Source organism: Melanotaenia boesemani, chromosome 9, assembly GCF_017639745.1.
Source record: "Melanotaenia boesemani isolate fMelBoe1 chromosome 9, fMelBoe1.pri, whole genome shotgun sequence".
Lineage (NCBI taxonomy): Eukaryota > Metazoa > Chordata > Actinopteri > Atheriniformes > Melanotaeniidae > Melanotaenia > Melanotaenia boesemani.
This window is the reverse complement of record NC_055690.1, coordinates 32,088,080-32,110,847: the sequence shown is the minus strand read 5'-3', so window position 1 is coordinate 32,110,847 and position 22,768 is coordinate 32,088,080. Positions and strand designations below refer to the sequence as shown.

Here is a 22,768-nt window from a genome sequence, read left to right as displayed (position 1 = left end):
ACTGGCATTGATAGGAAGACAACACCTGGGTGCACGTGCCAAATTTGAATGAAGATGTTGCTGTAGGTTTACACATTCTTTACAGAAACACATTTACTAGCAAAAAGTCAGGATTAAATGGCACTGGTTCAACCTGCAGCCTGGATTATTCATTTTCTATCTAAAAAATTTAAAATTTAAAAGGCTTTGCTTGAAAATAGAAGGAATGTAAGGTATAAAAATGGTCATTTAATTAATTACAGTTCAAGTAAATGAGTGGAAGAAATTCTTCTTTTTTATTTTTTTAAGTATCCTACTTCATAATGCCATCTCTGGCACTTGCAACAAAGCAAACAACTTTGAATTTGGTTGAAAACTGAGTGAGGTATACGTGTTGACTCCATACATACGTGGGTCATCAGTTCAGTCCGGTTAAAATTAAAAAAATGTTTCATTCTAGAGAGTAGAATTAAAAACTCAGAATAAATTTTGCTGTGAAATATTTATAAGGGGGTAACTCCGGCTTTTTCCAGGGATCTGGAGCCACCCATCTGACCCCGTTTATAAAGGTGAAGGTAGTTGCTATAGCAACAGCTCAAACTTTGTGTTCTAAAGAAACTTTTAGGATTAATTGCAGCTGTTAAAGCAAACTCATTCTGACTGGGGAGTAAATCTGTGTGCCAATACCAGGCCTGTAATTGAAGACAATCAGAGTGGCCATTGATTATGATCCCAATCTGTTAAAGTAATGATCATCGTTTTCTCTTCATGATTGCTCAAGTATTGATTATTCGGGCCTGGCATTGTTTCCATTTATTGACTGTTCAGGCCTGCCAGGCATCGTTTTCAACCAACGTGGTTGGCACACGCACGCTTTAAAAGAAACGCTTCCATCTGAAATAATGAAACTGGCCTTGAAATACACTTAAAGAAACCGTAAATAGAAAAATAATTCAAATGAAAAAAAAGCTGATGAGAAGGGCTGCAGTGTGAAAAAGTAATTATTTTTCTCTCTGCGGTCTCTCAGCTTGAGTGTTGCATTAGTGTGGCGTACATTTTCCCCGTAGAGCGAGCGATTTCTCATCCACAGTCAGAGGCAGGATTCTGGGGGGAGGCAGACGAGTGCCACCCCTTTATAGTTCTGAATAATTATAATAATCAGACTCATGTGCACACACACACACGCTTTAATACCCAGGAGAAAGAGTAGTTTCTGCAGCGTACACAAGTGTATGGTGCAGTTATGAACAAAGTTTTATGCATATTTAATAAAAATGGGTGCAGACAAGACAAACACCAGATAAGAATTATTAATCAGTTCTAGGAGTTTGACTGGAAAAGTAAAAGAACATATTTCATCTGTTGTTTTTATATGTAAAAATGACCAGAGGCAAAATGTTGCAGAAATGGTTTAGATGGTTGAATTTTTTTTTCAATGCATGAGAGTCAACATAATGTAAAAGGTATAAAAAAAATATCTGTGCAGAAAGAATAGTTTCCAAAGATTTTCTTTACTAACTAACATAATGGCTGTAAATTCCTACATGTTTAGGTTCAGGGCTTTATTAATTATTGTCCTCTATATTCTTTTTTTTTTAGGTTATGTAAAATAACGCAGTCCGTGTGTGATTTTGCTCTTTAACCTTTTAAAACCTGAGGTCCTCCCATTGGGGGACTTTGATAACAGATGGTGCCATCTGTCTGAATTGTGGCCATTTTGGAGGCGTCTCCTGAACTGTCAGGACTAAACCCTCATTTTTTATGCTTCACTTTATCAGTTTGGAGACATAATTTTTGCATATTGTACGATGATTTGTTGCAAGCTTATAGAGCTACAGTTACATCATTTTAAAGGAAATATTTACATTCACCCACAAAGCCTGAAACTTTTTCCATTTGTGCAATGTGCCATCTTCAATTATTCAAACAGACCTTGTGGTTGCAGAGATTTACTCACTTCATTGTGGGAGAGTCCTAAAAGATCAGCTCAAAGGGGTTAAAAAGATGTAAAAGAAATAATAGAAAATAGAAGAGAAAAAGGATACACACACACACACACACACACACACACACAAGGTGTTGGACACATTCAATCCTTTTATGACCCAAAGTTTCATTTTACATATCTTCTTTAAACCTGAGGGATTTCTGGGAGAACAGAAAGCTGAAAAGAAGTTTTGAAGAAGTTAAAGATTCAGCTTTTTTTATTTTTTTTGTCAGTGTTTTAGTTTTTACTGGGTATTTCCCAGTCACTACCAGGCGAGAGGTAGGGGACACCCTGGACAGGTCGCCAGGCCATCACAGAAACTATAACATGTTTTAAAAAAAACACCTTCTCACCTTTATGTGTCCCTTCTGTCACATGGTTAGGTTAAGGCATGAAAACACATTGTTTGGCTTGAAACTGAATCAATATGTAATTAGATTTTTCCATCACGTAACATCAAACATTAAAGATATGATCATATTCATGTGCACCACTGTGAGAAATCACAGCTTCATTCTCCTTCCATTAGCACAGAGAAACGGGAGCATGAGTTCAGCTCGCAGTTGCCGTTCAGGGAAAAACGAAGCTGAGGTCAGGCCTCGCCGCAGGTCAGCTGAGCTTTTCCACACCAAACTCAGGTTGCTGTTGCCAAGCAACCAGCAGAGACTCCAGGAGGTTGTTGTTAAGAGCTGAAAAATATTGCATTAGACAGTTTTCAGGGTGTTTGTGCAGGTTACACGAATGGGACATGATGTGTTAATTAGTGGGCTGGTGGGCGGGTTTTGTTACTACTGGGCTGAACCCTGGTTCACCGCTTTCAGTGTTGATAATAAATTATTCATTTAACCAAAGTAAAACATTTTTTTTCTGTAAAAACAGTGTGTATACAGCAGCATCACTCTGCATCATGTACATGATCAGTGTTTGAGCCTGAGGCTGAAGGACAGCTGAGTAATCCTGTTTGGATGATCTGAGCAGCCGTGGGGAGACAGACAGGCTAATAGCTGCTGATATTTAGACTCTTATAATAGAGGGCGAATCCCCCTGTTGCTCTTTAGGCTATTTATACCATGTCAGAGAGGCAACTAAATGGGTTTGTGCAGCATTTGATGACACAGATGCACACATGTTCACACACACTCACACACACTAAAATAACCTTGGTAGTGCTGCTGGACAGTAAGTCTCCAAATTCAGTGGGAGAGTCATCAAACCGAAACGAAGCCAAGCAAGAAAAAACTTTTGTTTAGTGCAGAACTGGAATAAAAGTATATGGGAGCAGTATTTTAGTAATATTGCACTTTTTTCCAACTTCTGTAGAAATATCAGAAGAATTATCTAACAAAATGCACATAAAAAACACCAAAATTACATTTTATAGAAAAGCCACGTTTATTTAAAATTATTGTGTCAAATTCTCACAATACCAGACATTTAGCTTGTTTAGTTTGTAGTGTGCAGCGATGAGACATCTACGGTGGCCCCTGCTGAACAAAACACAAACGCACCTCAGCATTTCACCTTAGGACGAGGTTCAGGACAACAGAACCCAGCCCCATGGCAACAGTTTGATGTCATTTCCTGTTTCCGGAGTGCACCATTCTCATCAGCTTAAAGCTAGAAAACGTGTTGCTCCGCCTGAGCTGTTTGAATCCCCACCCTTCTTACAGCCACACAAACCAGGAGTCGGCTTCTGAATTGGAGTCAAGGAGAAAGACAGAAAATGATTATTTAATGGCTTCATTTGGGTCTGGACCACTTCAGACCAGGTCCACGTGACAAACATCATCAGACCACTAGAATAGACTCAAAAAGACAAAATTTGAATGTATTCTGTGCAACAAAAAAGCAGTGAAACAGTCCTTTAATTACCAGTGGAAGCAGACTTTAGTGTCTACTGGACGGTAATGACACTAATAGAAAATTATATGATCGGTTCTTCAAACTGCTCTCCTTTCCTCTATTTGCATCTCTGTCCCTCCACCAGAGAGACAAGCAAAGGACGTGAGGACAGAGGAGAGAATAGACGAGGTAACAGACATTTAAATGAGAGAAGACATCCTTGTTTCAGAGCCATCATTTTAATCCTTGTTTAGTTGCAGTGTACTTCTTACTGACGATCACTCAAACTGTCTGTCACAAATATTTTCTTTCCACTCTTTATAAAATCTTGGATCAAAATGCCGTTCAGATGTTGGAGGTGCCAGAAACCCTTAAAACCCTCCAGTCTTAAACCTGGAACACACATAATGGTTTTTGGGGTGTTTTTGTCCTGATTTTGCCTCTTCCCGACCTCAGACGGCAAACGCCAGATCATCGTGAGATTTTCTGGTCCAATCATCATTTGGTCTGTGGTGTGTTACGAGCCGCTTTGTCCCGATTATCCGCTCCAAAACGGGTCATAGCTGAGAATTGGGAACATTGAACATGTTTAATATTTCAGTGCCGATTTCTGAGGAACGTTGACGACTCGTGCATTCTGATTACGTGGGCGGTGACCTGACACGGTAGCCAATCAGGTGAATAAGGAAGTAAATAAAGTCTGTGTTCACGCCGTCTCCACTCTGTTGTTTTTTCAGTTTTGGCTTTTTCTGTTAACAGTAGTCCCAAGACCACCATCATTCCCTCGTCCTGTATGTCCTCTTCCATGCTGTGTGCTGTGTTTTCCGGTTGTTGCTATGGTTCTTCTTCTTCGTTTTTTGCCGGTTGTTGCTATGGTTCTTCTTCTGTGTTTTGACATTTTAGGGCTAGGAGGGCTAGATTGTAGAAGAGTTACTGGACAGTATCGGTATGTGTGTGTTGTTCAGTGATTACATTTTTCGGAGCACACGGAGACTTTTTTATCTTCACGTGTGAGGTCTCTACCAGATAAAAAATCTCATAAGATTAAAAAAATCCTTATGTGTGTACCAGGCCTAACTTGACTAATAACTCCTCTGCAGTCCTTCATCTTCTCCTGATGAATTTTGGGACTCGAGCTTTAGGAAAGGGTTTGGTGTTCATGTTCTAAGGGGACTGATAAAAGTGTTGCACACCAGAAACAGGAAATGCCCTGCAGCCGCTGATTGTCTACTATTTCAGTTGTGGATAAAATGTCGTCTTCTGCTTCTTCTTGTCAAGAGCGCGGCTGTCGTAGCATGTGGTGTTGGAATCCCTGGATGACCCAAAGGACTGGTGGAGGGAGGACAAAATAGGAACAGATAGAGAAGAGACATTTAAAGGTTGTTTATGAGGAGGAGAAGAGGAAAGGCAACAGATTGAGGAAGAAACAGAAAGTGTGGAGGATGACGACATGAAGATAGATGGGGGAGAGGACAAATGGAGTCCGAAACAAGAGCCGGGCAGGCTGAAAGCTGGAGGCAGATCTTAGCTCTTGTTATCCGACAGCTGCAGCTTTGCTGGAAGAAGCAGCTGCTGATAGAAAGAAAAACAGAGCAGCGTCATGCCATGCTTCAAGGCCACCAAACAGGACAGCAGACCAGTGGAGATGATTTATGATGATTTATGGGCTAAATAAATTCCATTGTTGCCTCTAATGAGGTCTGACACAACATGTGGATGAGGAGAATTTACTGAAGGGTTTATGACTTGTATTGTTCGATGTTTTATTTTGTTTCTCTGTCTTATAAATCATCAAAGACCCTGTTTCACGCTGTAGCTCTGACATTTTGATTTAAAGTTGGAAAGTCAATTTGAGATATTTAAAGCTTTTTCAGGGTAATTAAAGCTCTGAAATGGCTCATAAACATTAAATCCCAATTTCATTACATCTTCTCTGATGAAATCATGAGTTTATTTTCTGACGTTTGTGTTTCAGTCAAAATAAAGTCCAATAAAGACTTTCAATCACCCTCTAATGTCTGCTACTGAACCACACAGAGGCTGGAACAAGCTGAAAAGTATTATACAATTAGATAGATAGATAGATAGATAGATAGATAGATAGATAGATAGATAGATAGATAGATAGATAGATAGATAGATAGATAGATAGATAGATAGATAGATAGATAGATAGATTTAATTTGGGTACCTATTTGATTAATTTTCTTTCAACTTTTAAAAAATACTTAAATGTCGTTTTATTTTTCCTATTTACTCATGTATTTATTTATGTATTTATTTATTTGTTTCATCTTCAGCTTAATTTTATTTGACTTATTTGTCTATTATTTTCTCTTATTTTTAAATTGATTTATTATTTTATGCATTTATTTATTTGCCTGCTAACTTATTTACGTACTAGTTATAGCTCATGTTTAGGTGAGCTTCAGTCTGGATCGGTTGTTTTACTAAACTTTAAACTCTGACTTCCTGTTTCCCTGCTGGACTTTGTGGTAGATTGAGTCTTGAAGGAAACTCTTCATGTGGCAGCACCTCTGCATGACTGACTGTTCTGTAAAACCAAAGCACTCTGGAGACCTCTGCCCACTGCTTGTGTAGTGAAGTATCACCTACTAACTGCATCGGGCCTCTGGTTTGGTTCTGGTATTATTTCAGGCTATTTTTGGTCCAGTTGGCCTTTATTCAGACTAAGATCTGCAGCAGCGCTTTTCTCTCCGTTTAGCTTCAATAGCAGCAGCAAACATCCACTCACTCCAGGGTGTTTCCCTTGACCGCCTCATCCAGCCACTTCCTGTGGCCATTTCCTGTAATCTTTCACCTCCTCCATGAACACCTGTTTCCTACTTCCTGTCATTCTGACCCTAAACAGGAAGTCTGCCATCCATGCAGGTAAATGGATTCTGGCTCACTTTGTGTCAGATGATGAACACCAGGCTCATTCTTCGTCATCAATTGTTAACTGTGTTTACATGCACACATATTCGGGTTAGTAATGACAGGCAGGGAGAATAAAAGACAGCGGAAAATAAAAAAATATTGGAATCAACCATAATTTTCTTTGAACTTTAGGAAAAGCTGGGAGGGTTTTAGTATTAGTATTTGGATGTTTAAAAAGTTCTCATATAATATTTTGTTCAGAAAGGAAACAAAAATTAAACTTATTAAATGAAAAAAAAACCTCAATTTATTTATAAAAATGTCCAGAATTGACATTGACAGAGAAAGCCCTAAAATCTGAAAGTAACAACACATGGTATAAGCAGTGTGTGTGTGTGTGTGTGTGTGTGTGTGTGTGTGTGTGTGTGTGTGTGTGTGTGTGTGTGTGTGTGTGTGTGTATCAGTGTGTGTCATTGTAGCCCCGCTCTTCTGTCATTCTGTTATTTTTAACCTACACGGGGGTTTCTGTGCTCCGGGATAAGCCAGAGAATGGAGGGAAAAAGACGGATGGAGAGATGGAAAATGAGGGATGACAGAGAGCGAGCGAGGTAGAGGCAGAGTGGGGCAGAGAGAGAGAGAGGCGACTAAGCCTGTGGATCAGTGGGAGGCAGATTAAGCTAAAGTCCCCCGCTTAAGACTTCAAAGTTCAAACTCCAGCAGCCTCAACAGTTGTTCCGCCGTCCTCCCCTCACGCCGTGTGTTTGTGTGTATGTGTGTACGGAGGTGTCATGGTGGCGGCATGTATTGTTTTGGGTCTTTATTTAGCTGACGTCCTACATTTTTGCAGCTTTTTCACACAGTTATTAGCTAAAGTTTGAATGCATGTATCTGTGTTTGCGTGGCCTCACATCAGGCTGCGTGCACATCCAAACACGATGCCGACACACATCCGAGTGACCTGGATGGAACGCCACACACAGTTTGGACCAGGATACGGCTCATCCTTACCACCATGACAGCTCTAAAAAAGACTATTCCAGATTCTAGTCTGAAGCCGGGAATAAATATCAGGTTTAGGTCGAGTTGACCAGTTTAAAAAAGATATTTATATAATTTCAGACTCACTTTAACTTGCTTAGACAGGTATGCAACCCTTAAGCTCATGACCCAGCTGTTTTAGTAAAAGGAACTTTTTAGCTGAACTGATCTGAAAATACGCAGGAAGCTGCGACGTCTCAGGAGATTTCAGAGAAAACCTTTAGAGAATGAAGTCAGAGTCCAGTCAAAAGCAGCATCTCAAATCTGAATGCCTCAGTGGTCTCAGCAAGTAAAGTTAGATAGATATGAACAAGATGGACTACAGGAGGTGTCGTGCGTAAAGGAAGCTAGGATGCTATCCTTCCCATAAAACTCATGTTTTGTAGATGTTATACAAATAACAACATCTTTTTTTTCTGGTTAAAAATACGCAGGATGAGAAGGAGGTGCAGAAGATTTTAATATCCACAATAATGTGGAAAGACCAAGTAAGACAGCAAAATATCTGAGTAAAGTAAATTATTTTGCCTCCTTGCTGACTTACACAACAGTTGAATAAAGGCCATTTAGCTCCATGTATGTAAGATATCCATGGAAAGAAATCCACTGTACAGACGGGATTTTGCTGGTCCAAGCTCGTCATCTGTATGTCATTTCTCTCTGATCCCTTTCCATGTCAAGCAACTCTTACATTTAGTGGCAGAAAATCAGCCAATTGGAGATAAATTAAAGCGTCATCTCAACACAAGCCTGCAGCTGCAGTATGCTCCCTTCTTCCTGTAGCATCACTGCGCCTCAGACAGACGTCCAGCAGCGAGTCAGAGGACTAATTTGCCTAATCTTCCCAGTCTTTTAGATCCCAGTGAGAACGCAGAAATCAGCAGTCGGAGGGAGTATTACTACTTTCCTGAAAAGCATCCCTGGTGAAGGCTTACTTCCTGTCAGAAGGTTTATTGAAGAGGCAGATAAAACATGGGTCTGTCTCAGTCTTGTCAGGCTGCTGCAGAATGCAGAAAAGTCACCAAAGTGTCGTCTCTGCATTCTGAATTTTAAAGCATTTCCTCCACAGCTGTGAGAAGTTGAAGTCGGATCTTTCTCCACAAACCGGCAACACGCTGTTCGCACAATGTCGGACCAAAAATGAACACAACCAAGTTTGTGGGTGGACTGGATGAGGCTGTTAAAGTACTACAAACTGCTGCGTGAACTGAATTCTTTCAGTCTGTGATGCTTAAACATTTTCAGCTTCAAATATGAGCTCTTAGCAGCTTGACTGTTTTTGACCTTCACGAACCTCAAACAGCCAAACTCTGAACTTGTTCCAAGGTCTTGGTGCATGAAACGTCCCTGCTCCGCTGCTGACATTGATTTCAACTTATCTGCTAAGCCAGCGTCCCTGCTGAAGTCAACACTTCCCATCCCTGCTCCTTGGCACTATGTGCCTGAGCGTATTCATGAAGAGGAGATTGGCTTTGACCTTTGACCTCACTCCAGCAGCTGCAGCAACAGGATGTTCTCGTCAGCATCGGGATGGATGCCAGATCTCCTCCTCCCCTCTGCAGAAACATTTCACCTGACAATTAAAAAAATAAAAATAAAAGGATGACACCAGATGACAGAACATGTAAGGTAAAAAAATGGCAAAAAGTCGTAAATCTGAGGAGCTGAGCGGGGGGAAAAAAACATGAAAGAGTCTTTAGTGTAGAGAGATTTCCTGCATCCTGCCAGCCGTGTGGCAGCTCTGCAGAAAGGTGTTGGAGCAGAGGATTGTGGGTAAGCGTCTGCCAGGCTAAGTCGCCCATTAGAGCAGCATCAGCTAAATAAAAACAGGATGAAGTGGATGATTTGATATTAAAATGCCCCTCAAAGTGATAACACATTGACTGTGTGTGTTTGTGTGTGTGTTTTTGACCTTGTAAGCAGTGGTTATTGAACCGAGGAAAGAATTAGCCGGTGTAAATGCACTGGAAAATTGCAGCCGTAAAAATTTATGGGGCACCAGATGAGGCAAAACTCAAAGAGGACACATAGTTAAAAAAAAATCTAAAATGTAAAAGATTTATAAATCTATAAAAATGAGATAGAAGAAAGCAAAAAAACAACAACATAAAAAAGAAAAAGGAGAGGAGAGTAAGCGGAGCAGTCAGAGGAGGAGTGGAGGCGAATGGAGAGCCTCATTAGCAGAGAGCTGGTTGGGTATAAAGATGCTAGATGTGATCATTAGCACCAGGAGGGATTCAGACGTCGCTGTTCGCTGCTGTTTATCCTCCCACTTCTACACCAACATCGTGCCTGTCTAAGAGCAGCGAGCGGAGGATAAAAGGGTTCGTGGGGAAAATCTTTTTGGCTCTTTCTGTGGCTCCCAGCTGCTTGTGACTTATTTATTTTATCCCTCATCCTCCCGTGCACCTCCACCCTGCTCGTCTCTGTACAACAAAACAAATGACCTGAAATGGTCAAAACTCTGCAGGAACATTTTCTGATGCAAACTTCAGACATGAAATCTGTGGAATAAAGTTTGTGTTTGCAATAAATACTTTGTAAATACATGTCTCACTGAAAAAAAATACGTCAGTGCCAATGTTTGCCTGAAAACAGGGATAAAAAAAATAGTTTAGGCATGAATTGCAAATCATAATAAGCAGAAAACTGTTAACTGAAATGCTGCAAAATAAATCCTTTCATGTTCTCCTGTGTCTCGGCTTTTAAAGACATTTCCTAAAATTAATCATTTTACAGCCGTATTTTGTGGTCTGTTCTTTAGCTTTGGTAGCAGGATGTTGATTTTTAATGAAGCCAGTTGGAAAGGTAAAGACAGAAACAGAGCAAAAAATAATTAGACGTTCCAAATATTCAGTTTGCCGTCTGCTGTGAATTAGGAAAAAAAAGAGAAAAGCTGTGCAGGGTTTATAAATGTCGGCAGCTCAGGATAAGATCTGGTTAATTTTTAGTAGTAATTCTTATTCTTTTGTTCAAATTGCATAAACTCTGGTGTTCTGAATAATAATGTTTAAAGTCCAAATTAATTCATAAAACACGACTAAAAACACAAACGGTTGACCAAAGTGCTGCACATGAAGGATATAAGACAGACATAAAACACAAAAACTCACATACAACCAACTCATGATGTGTTGAATGACAAAAGAACCAATGAGTCTTTAAATAAGATTTAATAGAAGACACTGATGGAGCCTAGCATGTAGCAGTAACTCTACCGCAACTGACAAAGCCCGATCCCCTCCGAGCTTCCATCCCATCCTTGGAACAACCAAAATCAGCTGAGCTCAGAGAGCATGAGGGAGAGTATGGATGAAGCAAGTCGAGAGGTAGCGTCGTGAAGAGATTTAAAAACAAATTAAAGAAGTTTAAAAGCAATTCTGTAGCTGACAGGGAGCCAGTATAAAAACTCAGGAAGAACGTGTAATAATCAGGCGTTCCAACAGCAGCAGAAATCATTTATTTTGTTCAAAATAAAGAATAAAAATGAAGCGAAATCTTGAATTTGAATAAGCGGGATAGAAAATGAATGAAGTCCTGTCTGAGTCTCTGTGGGAGCACAGAGGATCCCACAGAAGTTTATTTCTTGGATTTTAATTCTGTATTAAAGTTATTTTTTTTAATTATTTTATCAATTTTCTGTATTTATTTGATTGTTTGAAAGCTTTTGCTTATTTTGTGCCTCAGTTGCATTTATTTAATTATTGGTTTATTCGTTTTTGTGCTGTGCAACAAGTGAAATTTTAATCGCGATTATTTTCGTGATTTTCTGTGATTATTCGCATCATGCTTAAAATTTAATATTGAATTCAAAAGTGTATTGCAAACTTATTTTTTAAATACTGTAACAGTTAAAATATTTCTTGTAATTCTCAACTTTAATGTATGAAAATCAAAAACACATGACAAAGGATGAAAATTTCAGGATTATTTTTTTGTAAAAGTAACAGGATGAATTTTAAAAACATGTCTGATGGTAAATTCCAGCAACCAGGTGTGTTTTACTGCTGCAAGAGACAACGAGCAGGATTACAACCTCAGCACTTTGATGGAGGAAGTGATGTTTGAAGAGAAAAACAAACTTGTGCATTTATTCAGTTACTCTATTAAATTTTAAATTCTATTACAATTCTTGTTATGACCTATTACACAAAGCAAAGATATGTTTAGTCAAGTTATTTGACAAAGAACATTTTCATATAAAATCTTCTTTGACTCATAATTTGTCTGTCTATGTATCAGAGCCAATGAGTGGCAGATGTTGAGAAAATTGCATTCAATTCAACTCAGCTTTATTTGTACGGCACCGATCCAGAACAAAGTCATCTCGAATCACCTAAACCACAAGTCAGTTCAAGCCACTTCATTGTGATCCAGTTTAAACAAATCCTCCTTAGTCCCATTAATTATAAATGTTTATAGCCAAACCATGAACAGTAATTGCCCAGCTAGGGAAAAATAAGATGTAAACATGTCAGTGTTATTTATTTAGCATACATCTCACTTATGTCAATAGCAGGACTAAATCTGACTTTCCACGGTAAAAACAGACGTGGGTTTTTGCAAAAGTTTTTACAGGAATAAATATTTGTCCCAGTGTAACGTGAAAAATTTTCTATAACACTTGAATCTGTGCTTATCTCTAAATACTGTAACCATCATGTTTTACAACAACTGAGCTAACTAACTGCTAGCTAGCTAACTAACTAGCTAACTGAGCACTTCTGCCGCTCCTTCATTCCCACAGCAATCACTCTTCAATGAGAACAAATAAAAGTTAATTATTCTCCTGCACAATTATCAGATCATCAACCTGTTTATATTTTATTTTACTCATATTACGTGTATACTTTACAGAATTCTTCAAACTTTCTGTTTTCCTCTCTGAGCTCCGCTGCATTGTTGTTTTTCTTTTGTTTCATAATGTGCCATTTTTTTGGAGCTGCTGAGACACTGAATTTCCCCACAAAAAAGTCTTATCTAAAATAGTCTGGGGGGGCCTGTGTGCCCAAAATGTAAATAAATGTTATTGGTTTTGCTTAAATTAGGATAATAATCAGTGTGACTAACAGAACAGGTACAATGATGTCCAGCAACCTCAATGATGGCTTAATCATCAATAACGTCCACAATTTACCTAAATTTGGAGTTAGATCATTTGTAACTGTGGGCTGCTGTGTAACATCGATAATCCACAGGCAGCAGAAGAGACTCTGTATGACTCAGCACTACAATAATGACTAGATAGTAAACAGATTTTGTCCATTAAGACTAGAAAACATTCAGACGTTAAAAAGTGTACTCTTTAATTGTGGATTAATGATTTCAAACACACCAAATAAACTATTTCTCATACAAGAGACGATCCTCAAAAATCCCCAGAAAGTGCAGCGTTCACACTGTGTCAACACTTCACTTTAATCTATGCAGGACAGCAGGTCGCAGCCGAGCCTGCGAAGCAGCAGGACGTGTTGTTCCATTTTTCCAGCGACAAGTCACTAATCAATAGAAACCAAACACAAACTTCCACTCTTGCTTTCATAGAAAAGATAAATGAACAAGTGGGGGGAAAAAAGAAAATCCCAACAGTTAATCCCACAGAGACGACTCAAAACAAACAACCTCAGGGGAAAGATAAAGCTCTGATATTCAAGTTGAAGCAGCAGGAAGTGAATAGTGACGCCGTTTGCAGGTTTGTATTTGCTCTTTATCAACTCCCTCCTGCACGCCTCTCTAATTTTTCTATTTCTATGTAAATTCACCCCCCTGCCTCAGAGAAGGCTGCAGTGCAGAGAACAAGCAATGCAATGCGGAGTGGCAGCAAAACCTTTGTATCAAGGCTGCTGCCATACAAACAGCTTACAACTGCAGCAAACACAAGGAGGAGGGAGAAGAAAGAGAAAGTCATCAGAACAACCTCTTTTTTCATTTGCAAGGTTAATTGATCCTTCTCTCTTTGAATTCTTCTTGTTTTCCTCACATTTTATTTCACTCTGCGTGGAAGGACAGAAGACAAGAAGAAAATAATGAATTTCTCAATCACCCCTCACTCCATCTCCTTCTCAGTCCTGATTTCTTCATCAAGGCCAACTCTTTTTATCTCCTCTGTCCTCCATCCTCCCACTCCTGCCGTCGACTCTCTCGCTTGCTGCTTTCTACATGTGTGTGTCACTCAGACTGCCAGCAGCAGCTCTGCATAGAGATCAATGATCATGGGGGAGAAGCAGAACTCATAAATACACTCATGTTTGTTTGCTGGGTGGCTAATGTGCTGCAGTAGCTCCCATAATCTGCTGCAGGTGGTTTGGTTTGTGAAATCTGTGCCCCCCCAAAAAAACTTCTTAGTTTTCGTTACCCCCTTTTGTTGACAACAGGTTGCATCTGGTTCAGCTGCTGTAACTGTGCATGGAGGTTGGCTGTGCAGCAGAACGCGATGCATCGTTTTCCTCCAGCATCAGTGAGGCACCTTTGAGCCATTATTGGTCATTTAGACATCAGATCTATGTCCGTGTGGCTGACGTAATGTTAAATTTTGGGAAAATTTGGTCCGATAATAAACAGTTTGGTAATAACTCATTAGTTTTACATCTAAAGAATATTCTGCTCTGTCTTTGGATGTGTGTGTGTGTGTGTGTGTGTGTGTGTGTGTGTGTGTGTGTGTGTGTGTGTGTGTGTGTGTGTGTGTGTGTGTGTGTGTGTGTCATTGCCTCACTCCCTTTCACTGCCCATTGAATGCCGTAGCTGTGTTTCCATGGCAACGGTGACCCCTGGGAGTCAGTGTTATTTTTTTTCACACAAGTAGCCTCTTTAGAATTGCTCTCACCACTCTCTGTCTCATCCATCCTTCCCTCCCACTCTGTTCCACCTCTTTCTACCTGTTGGTTTCGCGCTCTCTTCCTCCTCGCTCTCTACATTATTCATCTTTTACTGTGTTATCTCGCATCTTTGAAAAGATCGACTGCATGCTCAAGGACAAACACACGACTATGGTTCATTAAAAGTCTGTTTTTCTTTCTCACTTTGAAGAAATGGTTTTGTCTCTTTGTCTCTAAAACTCTTCTTTAGTTCTTTTAGTCTCCCGTTAATCTCAAGGATGCCTCTAAAATACAGCTCCTTGCACCCAAAAGCCGTCAAATATCCCATGATTCTTGTTTTATTATAGTGCAAATTCATTTCCCTATGTCTTTGATATTTGCCACTTGCAGTCATTGAGTGGACCATTAACTCCTCTGGATACCAAAGTATTATAGAGTCAAAGTGGGGCCATCTGTCTGCTGAACAGCTAAACCTTGGCTGAAACTAGACTATGATGTGTCGTTCGCGAATGAGTTGGCTCCGAGAACTCTGCACTGGCTTTCCCGTCAGGGTAAACCTAATCTTTAAAAGGAGTGGGAGTTTATTTTGACTGGCACACCATGCCGCCAATCAGATGTGAGGAAAGACTAGGATTGTGCGATGGAAAGCGAGGGGGGACATTATCATAACATAGTGAGTGTAGTCATACAGCCAGGTACACAGAACAACAAAGAGAGACGGGGATTTAAATAAGTGCTAAAGAAATTAGTCTAAAATGTCATAATGTTCAGACTTTGGTCTTTATTTGTTAAATTTGTTTGTTTGTTATTAAAATTAAAATCTTAAATAGTATCTATATTCTCTTAATAGAAAAATGCATAAAACTAAGCCTTTTATGTAAAAAATAAAAAGTTGCTCACCAACATACAAATAATTTTAGCCTAATAATAGTTAAATTAGGTTAAAATAAAAGCTCTGAATGATGCTAAATGAAGAGCAATTTGGGAGCCAAGAGCTGGACTTCCCATCCGTCCAACAGGACAATGATCCCAAACACGGCAGCAGATCTACAACAGAATGGCTGAAAAGAAAAGAATCCAGGTGTTAATATGATCCATGCTCTGGTGGGACCTTCACACAGCTGCAAACCACAAAGAACTCAAGCAATCCTGTAAAAAAAACAGTGGAGCAAGAGAAAATTATTATTTCAGATTATTTCACATGACTGACCACCATTCAAACACAAAGGAAACATGAATTGTTGTGTTTTTAACTGACTTGTGCATTTCTGTAAAGAGAATCAATTCACCCAGAATCCTCCTCTTTAACATCTGTTGTGAGGAATTTTTATGTTTTTCCTATCAGGTAGTTTCTTGTCTGTACTTTGTTTAAGCAGATTTGTTGTCAAATTTTCATCACAAAGTGATAACTTTAGTTTTTTTTCTGTTTTCTCCCACCCCAACATCCCCACCCCTCCCACCAGGCCAAGCTGATTGTCCCCAACAGTACGGCGGGGCTAATCATTGGAAAAGGTGGAGCTACAGTAAAAGCAGTGATGGAGCAGTCCGGGGCTTGGGTTCAGCTATCCCAAAAACCTGAAGGTATCAACCTGCAGGAGCGCGTGGTCACCATCAGCGGTGAGCCTGAGCAGAACCGAAAAGCAGTGGAGATCATCGTCCAGAAGATCCAGGAGGATCCGCAGAGCTCCTCCTGCCTCAACATCTCCTACTCAAATATCACAGGGCCAGTCGCCAACTCCAATCCCACCGGTTCTCCGTACGCCAACTCCACCGAGGTCATGCCGGCAGCTGCAGCTGCTGCAGCAGCCACAGCTTCCTCTCTGCTTGGCCAAGCCGGCCTTGCTGGAGTTGGAGCCTTCCCGACCACCATGTCCAGCCTCTCAGGCAACGACCTGCTCGCCATCACCTCCGCCCTCAACACGCTGGCTAGCTATGGTTACAACACCAACTCTTTGGGTCTGGGGCTGAACCCTGCTGCAGCCTCAGGAGTGTTAGCCGCTGTAGCAGCTAACGCTAACCCAGCAGCAGCTGCTGCGGCTAATCTGTTAGCATCCTACGCAAGCGATGCATCTACCAGCGCAGCTCACCCTGCCGCCAGTCTCGGAGGCTTTTCACTGGGATCGCTAGCTGCTGCTACAGGCGCCACCAACGGTTACTTGAGCGCTGCATCACCACTGGTGGCATCATCCTTACTCGCCACAGAGAAGTTAGCAGAAGGCGCAAAGGAAGTGGTTGAGATCGCTGTGCCAGAAAACCTAGTTGGAGCCATCTTGGGGAAAGGAGGGAAGACGCTAGTGGAGTACCAGGAGTTGACCGGCGCCAGAATCCAGATCTCCAAGAAAGGCGAGTTCATCCCCGGAACCCGAAACAGGAAGGTGACCATCACGGGCTCCCAGGCCGCCACACAGGCCGCACAGTATCTGATCAGCCAGCGAATCACCTATGAGCAGGGGGTGCGTGCCACCAACCCACAGAAGGTGGGCTAAATCTGACAGCCAATGGGAAACGAGGAGGAAAAGAGGAAAAAAAAGAGTGGGGGCTTGGGGGAGGAGTTAAAAAAAGTGAGAGTGGGAATGGAAAAAGGAGAGGAGAGCAAGAATGTCGGAAGGAATCGTTTGCGCCGTTTTCTTCTGCGTGTTTTCAGTATTCTGTATTAAAAAAAGTTTTTTGACGCAAAGCAAAAATGTGCTGAGAAGATGAGGAGGGAGAGGAGCGAGTTATCACGCTGAAAAACCAAGAAAAAATGTGTAAAATGTAAATAAGGTTTTATTACTTAACGTCTTGACCTTTTGGGATTTTTTTTATTGTTTTGTTCTGTTGTTTTGTTTTGTTTAGTAAATTAAGCTGTCTGTTTATTTGTGTTTTGTGTGGACAGAGCTGAATGCTATGTAGACAGGCTGACTGCCTGAGATGCTACAGAGCGGGGGAGGGAGGGAAGGGCATGGGGCATGGAGAGGGGGAGGGTTGGTGTTTACAGGGTACAACCCTCCACCACCCCAAACCCTTAATCCTGTAAGGAAACAACCCTTACCTGTCCCTCCCCCTGTAGCCCACACCCACCACCCTTTAGCAGGTTTTTTTTTTGCTTTTATTATTCTAGGAAATTTGTCCCAAATCCTACCACCCTTTCCCCCCACCCCCACCCCTCTTTTGCCCTACCGCTCCCCCTTTTTTTACAGGGGGTTTATTAACAAGCAAGACTGCAAACTTCAGCCTGGTGTGTGAGAGAAGAAATGCCCTGAACCCCCCCTCCCCCTTCCCTTCAAATAACACTTTCTGTTCTCCTTACTGCTTCCTCACGTCCTCCCTCCTTCCCTCCCCCACCTCCTCCTCTCTGGGAGATGTTGGAGGGGGTGAGGTGAAACTGGGGGGAGGTGTGCATGTAGGGGAGGAGGGGCAGAATCAGGTGGGGCGTTTCTTCGTTTGCACACCCTGTGATGCCCACAAGCAGTGCAGCCCTGCAGGGGTGTGACAGCACGTAGCACCCTCCACATGTGGCTCTAGTCTTTGAGGTAGAATGTTGAGGCGCATGCTGATGACCTCACGTAGTGCGAAAGCTAGAAAACGACGAGAGTGATACTGTGCAAGCTGCGGCAAACACAGGCTTTTTTTTTTTTTTTTTTTTGCAGTCACCTATGAAAATTCTATTAATACTGTCATGATTATTACAATAGGAATCCTCATCATCGTCACTATTTATTAATGAGGTCACCCAATATAAAGCTTGGTTGTTTTTTTCTTTTTTTTTAAAATCTGTGAATTCAGGTTGAAATGAATGTAAATGAGAATATTTTTGATTTAAATCTTTTGTTTTAAATGTAAGTGGACTGAAGTTGAATAGTAATGTCACATAGTGTAATATATGTCTTATTTAAGTCCAGTAAGAAAGCCGCCCCAGGCATTAAAATCATTACAGTGAAGGATCAACTTATATATCCAGTCAAACAGCAGAACAGGGAACACACACACGCAGTCACACTGAAACAAAACATTACAATACCATATTTGGTGCTAGAAAAGGGAATTAATCATATCTATGATGCAGACTACAGTAAGTCGTCTAGATTTGCAGGAAAACATCTAAACCACTCTCGCCACAGACTGCAGTGCAGCTATTATAACCTTAAATACCTGTTTATTACGCTCAGCTACCCTTTCTCATGCTGCAAAATATCACTGCTGTCTGTATCTGTAGTAAAATGCCCTGTTGCAGTTTGCCTACTATGTAAAACTGCAACTAAAATGAATAATTTAGTTGAGCTGAGACCCGTTCTCAGATGGACTGCTGCTGCTCAGCCTGTGGTCATCCCAACTCTTTAGATTACCCCAAAAACCACAGACTAGACCAAGCAAGAGCACTTAAGACTAACAACATACTACTGAGAAATGTAAACATTGAGTCAGAGGAAACACTGTAACAGGACGAGGGAACGTCGCTTGTCTGGGGTCCACTGCTGAATCTGCAAGCCTCGCTTGTAGATTTGCTTTTTAAAGGCAACATGCATATCGGTAAAGGAAATAAATAGTCTCATTGATCCTTGCCCTTATCAAGAAACCGTCCAACTGCCAATGAGGTAAAGGGCAGATGACTGATTTTCAAGAAATGTCATGGGAGCAGAGCTCATCTCTGCCCCTGACAAACTGCAGGTCACCCTTGGCAACAGGATTACTGCCCATTGTAGACCCACAAGGCTGCTGAAGATGCTGTTGTTTATTTTGTTGTTGAATTTCTTTCTCTTTTTTTGTGTGTGTGATGTTTCTTTCTTTTTTTTTTTTGGTTTTTAACAATCGGAGTACACTGAATTTTTTTGTCTTAATTCACTGTGAAGCCAGAGAGCAGTTCTCTCGACCCACGTGGTCAGGGCTGTGTAGATGTATATGGCATCGTGACTGGATGGGTTTCTGTATGGCAGGGGGGAAAAAAACACATGTATGATACATGTAGAATGCATATGAAGAACTTCACCAGAAATCACGTCGTATCTGAATTACTGAAGGAAGAGAAAGAGACTAGGTTGATGAAGAGGATCAATCAATTGAGGCTGAGATCAATTAGACTCTACTTTTTTGATATCTTGGGAAACTGTTTTGAAACAAGACGCCAGGTTATTGGGGAGTGTTAGGGGTCCGGTAGCAGGGGAAAGTCTGAATTCAAACCACTAACGCAGCTGTGCCCTTTTCATAAAAAGTAAAAATTTATGATGTACTGCACATGCAACGGGCAAATCCCTGGACAGATTATTCTTACAGTTTTAATATGGTTTATAAAATGCTAGAAAATGAGGAGGGGGTGTATTTGATTTACTGACTTACACAGCCTGGCAAGGGAAGGGAACATTTCTGCCCTCTTTGATTAATTAGAAACCAATCTGACCCCAAAATCGTCCACCGTGCTATCGAATGTGTCACTCTCTGTTGGAGCGCCAGTGAGGGTTTATCTCCACAGCTTGGTAAGGAGGCTTCTTTACTCCCATCTAACACCATCCACACTCTCCTCACCTTCCCACCCGTTCTCAGTTTTCCAGTGCACTCCCATCCTGACACCCCCTCTCCTCCTACCACATCGCTCCATGGGTGACTATGTCTGGTGTTACGATCGATGCATGTCTGCTGCTTGCCCCGGCAAATGCCACAGGCTGAGCCTCTCTTTTCTTTGCCTCCTCAGCAGATGAGGCTGAGACGGCCACCATCAGAAAACAACCACACCTGCAGAGGAAGTCATAGCTGGCAGGGTGCAGTGCTCAAACACTCATCTCTATTTTGGATCAGTGCATTTTACTTTGATACCCAAAAAGTATTTGGGGTACCTTGTTGTACAAATATACACATAGTGTGAAGGAGTTTTTTGACGTTGATAGAGTTTGACTGGATTTTATGGGTAAAAAAATACCTCTGTTCCATTGTGGATTGGTACTGTGCTGTATGCAATACAGAAAACTTATTAGCTTTCCAAATGTGATCATTTACTACTACTAGATATGTATTCTGCCCTTTTTCACAAATTAATACAGCTTCTTTATACGCTAATGAAACATGTTTTTGTCAAAAGAGCACAGAAAGAGATTTTATTACCTTTTCCACCAAGAAATTAAATTACTATTCACAATTAGCAGTTTTAGGGTATTGAGTCACCCCCCACTCCAGTCCACCTCTCTTTGCTACAGGGTTCAGCCTCCTGTAACATCAGTAGAGCTTAACAACTCTTCAGGCACATTATTATCATATACTGTAAATATTCTGAGCTCACACTGGCCCACACACCAAACTGAGCCCAGACTACCACACACACACACACACACACACCAAACTGAGCTCAGACTACCACACACACCCCAAACTGAGCTTAGACTACCACATACACATTAAACTGAGCTCAGACTACCACACACACCACAGACTGTGCTCATACTACCACACATACCAGACTGAGCTCAAACTACTACACACACTCAACTGAGCTTAGACTACCACATACACACACCAAACTGAGCTCAGACTACCACACACACCAGACTCAGCTCAGACTAACACACACACCAAACTGAGCTCAGACTACCACACACACCAGACTCAGCTCAGACTAACACACACACACACACACACACACACCAAACTAAGCTCAGACTACCAACCCACAGAAAACTAACAGAAAAACAATAAACTGGCAACTTTATTCTCAAATTCGTAAATTTGTGAGATGTGGGGCCACAGACTGTTGGTACTGATTCCACTTTCTGGATCAATCTCATTATGAGTCATGACTCTGACTGTCTTAGCCAGCTGGCAGATTTAGACTCCACCCAGTCAAATATTGGATTAATAAAGATTTTAGAGGCTAATATTAAGATGTGTTACTTATATGGGATGGTTTTCACCTAAGTTAACATGTTTGGTTTAGTTTCGTAGTGTCAGAGGGTGCATTCAATGTCAGATGGGGGATTGGAATTTTCAACTTTAAAATAAATCTTGTAAGAAGAAGGATTTCCTTGTTGAGATAAAACAAAGACTGGCGGAGCATAGTTGTTGGAGCACATGTTTGAGTTTATAGGGATTTTTGTATGATATGCTGCCTTTAATATGATTGTATTTTTTTTAATCTATGTTTTAAACAATATGTGACATGCATATTTCATTGTGTCCTGGACAGTTATCAAGTTAGTATAAATTCAGATATTGAAGATTAATAAATTGAAAGGATAAAATATATTATTTACAACATTTGTTATCTTAGTATTTCTTCAGGACAAGCTGTCTTGTACAGAAAACAGAAACATGCATACAGCACAGTACCGGCATATTTACAGAGGCAGAAGTGCTTGGAATTCCAAGATACAGGTGCCAGACGACTTTTTCATCTCATCATTTAAACCTTAGAGTTTATCTTTTAGACAGCTACCTTAATGTTAGGAGGTTGAGATAAAATGTGACAAGTATTGGAAGCAATACATGTAGTGGCATATCGTGTTGTCCTATCGTTTATCTTCTGTCTGCCATAGGAGCTTTTAGGTTTATCTGTAGATGTTGGATAGGCTTACATGAGTGTCCCTTTTTTAAAATTTGTGGAAAATGCTGCTATTTAATAATAACTGATAAATACAAAGTTTAACATATCGAAATCTGTCCTTTAGCTAGAGAGGCTAGTTTGAAGCGGCAGTGTAATAATGCTCTGTTTAAGCTGATAAGTTAAAAATAGTGTAATTCTAACCTAAACAAGTGAAATCTGTGCCAAAATACCAGTTAGACTGTAAATGTGTTCATTTCAACCACATTAGGTAAGAGGAGGTCTACTTTTATATTAAGAAAATGTGAAAAGTGCCAAATGAACCATGTTTCTAAATACATTCGTAGGAAGGGCAAAGTCCCCTGAAACTTTTTAAGAACACGGACGTCAAACAAACGAAGCACCTCAGTATATAACAGTGTGTTTAAGCCCTCTTTGTCCCTGCTGCAAAGAGGAGGGACAACCATGTTAGCAAAGTGTTAGCCAGTCCTCTGGGAGCTTCACCTCCCAGAATGCAACAGCACTATGACTCTGGGGCTAGGCTAATCAGTATAGTGATAGGTTAGCAACATAATGCTAAAGAAAAATGTGACTAGATAGCATTCTTAAACAGCCTTTTATAGTTACAATGAAAATGTATTTTGTGGAAATAGATGTTATCTTTTTTGCACGTCTATATTGCATGATATCAAAGTGAAGCGTGGACAAAAAAAGAGGAAAAAAATG

General features: G+C 40.7%; 1 protein-coding gene across 2 annotated transcripts in view; it reads left to right on the top strand.

Moving 5' to 3' along the window:
- The window catches only part of nova2 (NOVA alternative splicing regulator 2), a 75,370-nt gene extending 54,646 nt beyond the window's left edge, over positions 1 to 20,724 (top strand). For both annotated transcript variants that reach the window (XM_041994638.1, XM_041994637.1), the window contains one exon: positions 16,005 to 20,724. In XM_041994638.1, coding sequence (XP_041850572.1) covers positions 16,005 to 17,027 — 1,023 coding nt within the window. In that variant the 3' untranslated portion in view covers positions 17,028 to 20,724. The remainder of the gene's footprint in view (positions 1 to 16,004) is intronic.
- Positions 20,725 to 22,768: the final 2,044 nt, after the last annotated feature.